This window comes from Poromitra crassiceps (assembly GCF_964638095.1).
Source record: "Poromitra crassiceps genome assembly, chromosome: 22".
Classification (NCBI taxonomy): Eukaryota; Metazoa; Chordata; class Actinopteri; order Beryciformes; family Melamphaidae; genus Poromitra; species Poromitra crassiceps.
This window is the reverse complement of record NC_139647.1, coordinates 5,523,765-5,529,830: the sequence shown is the minus strand read 5'-3', so window position 1 is coordinate 5,529,830 and position 6,066 is coordinate 5,523,765. Positions and strand designations below refer to the sequence as shown.

General features: G+C 42.9%; 1 protein-coding gene across 1 annotated transcript in view; it reads right to left on the bottom strand.

Moving 5' to 3' along the window:
- The window catches only part of agpat5 (1-acylglycerol-3-phosphate O-acyltransferase 5 (lysophosphatidic acid acyltransferase, epsilon)), a 12,595-nt gene extending 6,529 nt beyond the window's left edge, over positions 1 to 6,066 (bottom strand). Inside the window, exons 1-6 of the mRNA XM_083658018.1 lie at positions 5,309 to 6,066; positions 4,303 to 4,372; positions 4,064 to 4,179; positions 3,855 to 3,944; positions 2,928 to 3,018; positions 659 to 820 (exon numbers count right to left, since the gene is read on the bottom strand). Of these exons, the coding sequence (XP_083514144.1) occupies positions 659 to 820; positions 2,928 to 3,018; positions 3,855 to 3,944; positions 4,064 to 4,179; positions 4,303 to 4,372; positions 5,309 to 5,527 (748 nt within the window). The 5' untranslated portion in view covers positions 5,528 to 6,066. The remainder of the gene's footprint in view (positions 1 to 658; positions 821 to 2,927; positions 3,019 to 3,854; positions 3,945 to 4,063; positions 4,180 to 4,302; positions 4,373 to 5,308) is intronic.

Genomic DNA, 6,066 nt, shown 5'->3' with positions numbered 1-6,066 from the left:
GTGTGCCTCCTCTACACCCTGCATTAACATTGGGCTGTTCCTTAGCGATATGATATCCAGAGAGACAGACACCATTTCAATCCACACAAGTCAATGTGGTTCCCCAAACCGAGATCCAGGGTCAGATTGAGTCGGTTCCGGTGGCGGCTCCCAGAAAATGAATTTTTCAATTTCACTATTGGCGATTTCATTCATTTTTTTTTACTTCTGAAAATGAGCGGATGACAAAACGACGATAAAGATCTCTACTCCAATAATAGGTTTCACTCTCCCCACCTGCAGCGTAAACATTTCACTTTTGTCCAGTTTTGTAGCAAATCATATCCAACAACAAAATGTTCTCAGATGGGGTCCTTCATAACAAACTCTTATGAAATGGCTATCCATGGTAGAACATGCATCTTTCTGGGGGACCTTGAACAGAAAATGTTTGGGAAACCCTAACCTAGCGTACCCCAGGATTCTGCCACAGATATATTCCTGCATTCAAAATGCCCCCCCCCCCCCCCCCCCCCCCTCCTGTGGTATTCACGACTTCGTTAAGTGGAGGTTTTCTGAAAGCTCAGAGTTCAAGATATCATGTACATGACTTCCCATGTCGTAAGTACGAGTTCACGAGTTCCATTTGAAGGCAGCGTATATCAAGACACTTGCCTACCTGGCATTGACGGAGCAGGTTTTCTTCGGCCAGTGGCGTCCAGCGTTCCTTCGTAGGCGACTGTAACATCGTACACAGCATCCAGGTGGTCCTTCATGGCGTCTATGGCTATGTGAGAGGCTCTCATTCTGGGTGTTAGGGTGTGCTTCAGAATAGCCAGTCCTATTGCGTGAAAACACACACACACACACACACACACACACACACACACACACACACACACACACAAAAGGCAAGAATTTATAACAGTGTGGCCATAAAGCATGGCATATTAAAGCAGCTACGAGCAAGATTTTTGATTGTTATTAAACAGTCTAAATGTAATATTGATGCATCACATCTTACCTATAATAGTAGCTGAGACCAAAGCCGTGTGAATCGGAGATTGCTCTCTTGATGATTATAGAGTCTGTGTCTGTCTTCTGGCAGGCCGGATAGACCAGGAAGTGAAACGAAACGGTTTACGGCAGCTGCCTGCCTTCAACAGTTTCGCTCTGCCTAGCAACAGACCATAAACAAGGAGAACGCCATGCTCGCTACATCCTGGGGCTTGCTACTCTGGCGAACATCTCTCGTTATATTCTAACAGTTTGTTTGGAAGTCATTTTGTGGTTATGGCCGAAGTGGCTGCCGCAAACCGTTTCATTTCACTTCCTGATCTGCCCCGGGCCGCAGACAGACTAATCATCAAGACAACACTGGCCGATTCACTCTGCGTTCAAGCGAGACTACTCGGCGTTGGTCTCGTCTACTATTAGAGGTAAGATGTGAGGCATCGATATTAAATTTAGACTGTTTAATAACAATCGAAAATCTTGCTCGTAGCTGCTTTAACGGTAACCTAGATACATAGACAACTGGTGTAATCATTTACTGCACAGCGAAACGGTTGTTTTTCTGTTCTGTTCCTGAGTTGCTGTAGCACCATTCTCTCCACACTAATGGCTCTAACCTCACTAATAGCAGCAGATAATGTCATCATGTGCCTAACGCTCTAACCTCACTAATACAGTAGCAGCAGATAATGTCATCACTGGTGAAAGTGTTGCGGAACGAGCCGGTGCTGAGTTCCGGTAAAAGATTCCGTCCCTGAACGCGGCCCTGGGAAGAGGGGACAGACAGAGTGACACAGCAGCTGCCTGTCAATCAAAACGCACAGAACAGAAGCGGTCACGATCGCATTTTTCCAAAAAGGAAACACATCTGCTGACGTTATGTCAACATAAACAACAGTTACTTTTCTTATAAATTGCTTCTAAATTGTACAAAAGCCTGTCCCGTTCCCAGCAGGATGTCAGATCCATGGACGTTGCATCGGGAGCACATGTTGTTAATTGACTGTGCAGTGTGCAGCGAGAAGCCTAAAGTGGACTTACCCTTTGTGTGGCTTCATGACACCATGTACAGTAAGTCCTCTCACATGTCGTTTTAATAGCCATAGTTTTCAGCCATGTTCATTATCTTTAATCTCTAATTATGGAGATACTGACATTTCAGATTTCACCATTTTAACGGAGGCTTCAGTTGGCAAAGGTCGGCTTAATTATTGGTTAATTGGTAGAGAGATATAGATAGATGGAGAGGAGGGGATAGGGAGAGAGCGAACGATTTTCATATAGACCAGACCAGCACATCTGGGTAATTTACAAAACATGAAGGCCACGCCCCTTTTTAGGGGACAACACAAGCCACTCGCGTTGACTTCAATGTAAAATAGCAGTACCAAAAAAAATCTATAGAAAAATAACAGAATTAATTTTGTTTATAAATGACCCAATTATTTATGTATTGTTAGTGAAACTAACAACACAGCAACTCTTCGGCAAATCTCTATCAAATTTAAACCGTTTTAAATAGTTTGTTTGAAGTGGTTTCGGCTTCTTGCTGGACGCTTGAGGACGCGGCGCAGTTCTGGTGTATCCTTGCTTATTCATTTTCATATTATTTGTCCTTTGCATAATTCATTTTTGACCTTACTTTTTTTTTTATTGGACAACTGTTTGGGTAGATTTGGTTTATCAACACACAGTACATAAAATAAGCACAGCCAATCGTCAGATGGGTCGGACCACCGTGTTTAAATAGGGTTTATATCTTTAACGTTACAATTATGGCTGAAAATGACAACAGAAATAAACAAGAAACAAGTTTGTGATATCGCTACAATTTAAATCAGTCGGCAGGTGTACCGGTTGTTGCAATGTCGCGGTGATTCGGGCTATACAGAAAAAAGAACAGTACACAAACTTGAATGCTGTAATGTCAGTACCTTCTTTAGTGGCAAAGGCCTGACTGTCACTGATCACTTGCTTTAGGTCGGGGTTATACCGGGTTCCTTCTGGGAAGATGACAAGGTACATCTGTGGGAGAAAAACAACAAATAAGGATAGTTAGTGATTATATTATTATAACACTGACTGCAATGAAATGGCTGAAACTGAGCAAAAATTTAAAGATTATTTTTGGGGCATTTCTGCCTTTATTTAGATAGGACAGTAGGCAGACAGGAAAGGTAGGGAGAGAGAGAGAGAGAGAGAGGGGATGACAAAGGACCTCAGGTCAGATTCGAACCCGCGTTGGCCGCACGAAGGACTGAACCTCCGTCGTACGCGTGCTACCAGGTGAGCCACCTGGACACACAGCAAAAATGTGACTAATGGAAACCTAATGAACTGTCTAAGATAAATATGTTGTGTGTGGTTATGTGGCAGCAGTGTGGCATTGTTTTTCTTTAATAAGTGCTATACTCCAGCACCTGCTAAAAATATCATAGGATGCGAGTATCTATCATCTTTTTTTTTTGTGGTCAAAAATCAAATCAAAGCTACCGTACATGGAAACCAAACCCTAAGCTGAACTTACTGTATGTGTGGAAATATCACGTGAAACTCAATTTTCGTCGCTCAACTCTTTCAATTCTGTTAGGCCTGCTTTTTACGACAGCATGAACTGAATTCAATTGTCTTATTTTGAATATACACCTGATCGCCTGCTTGCCGTCTTAAAACTGTTCTGTCCTTTCCGCCATTAATTCCTGATTAATTAATTAATTAAAAATGATGGGTAAAAGACAGAAGAAAAGATGTCCTCCCTCATTAGATAGAATATTCATGAAGCCAACAGGCTAATAATAAAGCCCACTTATGGTATGGTATGGTATGGTTTATTTACTTAATCCCCGAGGGGAAACACTTACTGGTGTTCCTGATTCGGTTCGAGCGAGAAGCTTCTTTTTCATCGCCTTTTCATCAAACTTTGCACTTCGTTTGACATAGACGCATCCGTGCTAAATGGAAACAGATCATCAGAACATCAGAACATCTAATGAGAGCAGCGGTGTTTCAACTCATAAGTGAACAGGATTCAAGTTCAATCCGATTACATCGAAATATTTAATTGCATTACCTGAGAGAAATAGTATCCATACAGCGGGAGCCATTTGAGCCCATCTTTAAGGACATATCTCACATGACCAAGGGCATCCTGCCTGATGGCCAGCATGTCAGCAATGATCCAGTCCGCTAAAAGGGAAGGCCATCGGTTGTATGCACAATCATTTGTGTTCTTTTTCCCCCCGATATTTTATGTCATTTTCTCTTATCAATGTGTGTTCTTAGAAAGGCGGCATTATTCAAATGTATTACCTGTACATTGATGATTAGACAGGTAGACCACGTTCTCTTTGTTCTTTGGTATATCGCCATATATAACAATCTGCAGAGAGAGCAACAAAAGCAGGTTAAAAATAGGCCCCAAATCTTACAGACCTCACTGCCTCAGCCAGCTGGTCAATGGCTTGGATTGTAATCTGCCTGCAAAACTAGAAGCTCAAAAATTATGAGGGCTATGAGAGGGCAGATGAAAACCTTCTAAGGACAGCGCCCCCCCCCCCCCCCCCCCCCTCCCTGATTACAGATTTAAATCACAGTAGGGATTTGGCTCCAGTGTGCAGTACAGTACACACTGATTTCACCCATCCTTGGAATCAGTAAGCCTGCAAAGTCTGCACCTTTTCAGAAAACCCCACGAGGCGCCTTTCTAAGATACTACTGACAAAGCCTTGGTCGGCTTGGTGTCACAAACGCAGCTACAGTTTCACACATGAAGCATACTGGGTTACCAGCTGCGACACTACGACTTCTGCTTAGTGAGCAGATGGATATCAGTGAATCAAAACTGCATGCGGATGTGCAACAAACTTCCTGCACACACACCCTAATGCATGAGACCACACCCACTGTTGCGCTGTACTAGGTGCAGCTACAAAAGCCCACAAGAATGCCAACCTTGTTGCCAAGCATGCCAATCAAGTTCCTGCGTATGCTTTTGTGTTTAGCCATTGCAAGAGTGATTTCAACAATGATGGAAACCTGCCGGATGGGATTAATTGCAATTTTAGTATGCATTGCCTGTGTGAACAGCTGTCACTTGTGTTTGCTTCAATTATTTAAATTAGACAATTAAGTTGTTTGTGAAAGTCCCCATCCTCCAGCATCATTCCACAGTACACACCACACTGAGATATATGAATATGAACTCATATCTCAGTGGTACACACGACACATGGCGAGCATATGCATACAGTACATTCATCACATACACGACTCTCTTGGCATATTAGACTGAGACGGTAGTAGTTGATATACCCACCTCCACCCCCGTGTAGTTTTCGAAGAAGAATAGGACCATGCTCTGGTAGACGGTGTATAGCCGGTCGTCCAGCTTATGATACACTCTCGTTGGTAAGACAGTTGACAGTAAACGCAAAACGCCGAATGACAGCAGGTATGCTGGAGCTGTACCCAGCATCACCGTGGCAGGAAACCAATACCGCAATGAGTATGTGTGCACAACCAGGGAGAGTAGCATTTTGCTCCTTGCTTAACTAAAGTTAACCAAACAACAAATGTCCTGTAAACTTCGTGAAAGTGCCCGTACTTACTACTAGATACTTGATCACTGTGTGATTAAAGAAAGTCGTCTTAATCCCACCACGCTTGACCTACTCGCAGCACACCTGCCCCCGACAAACTGTCAAAGTCAGCATGAAAAAGTGAGAGAGGAAGAGAGAGAGCTAAACTGGAGCAAGCAAGGGAAGTGGAGCGCTAGCTGGCTAAAGCTAATGTTAACCTTGTGCGCAACGGCTTCAGCATTAACGTCCAACCATACTGCAATGCAAAAAAGAAATTAACTAGCGTTGTTAGATTCGTATGACACATTTAGCTCCACTTTCAAAACATCCCAATAAACCAGAAAACGACCTCAATCCAGACTGTGGCTGCTTCTGTAACGTTACTTTAACTATGTGTAACGTTAGCAGGCTTCTTGAAAAACACCGTTAGCTAAGTATTAAACGTATTTATTATATTATTGTCTACGCTACATTTGCTCCTCTAATTTAGGCACAA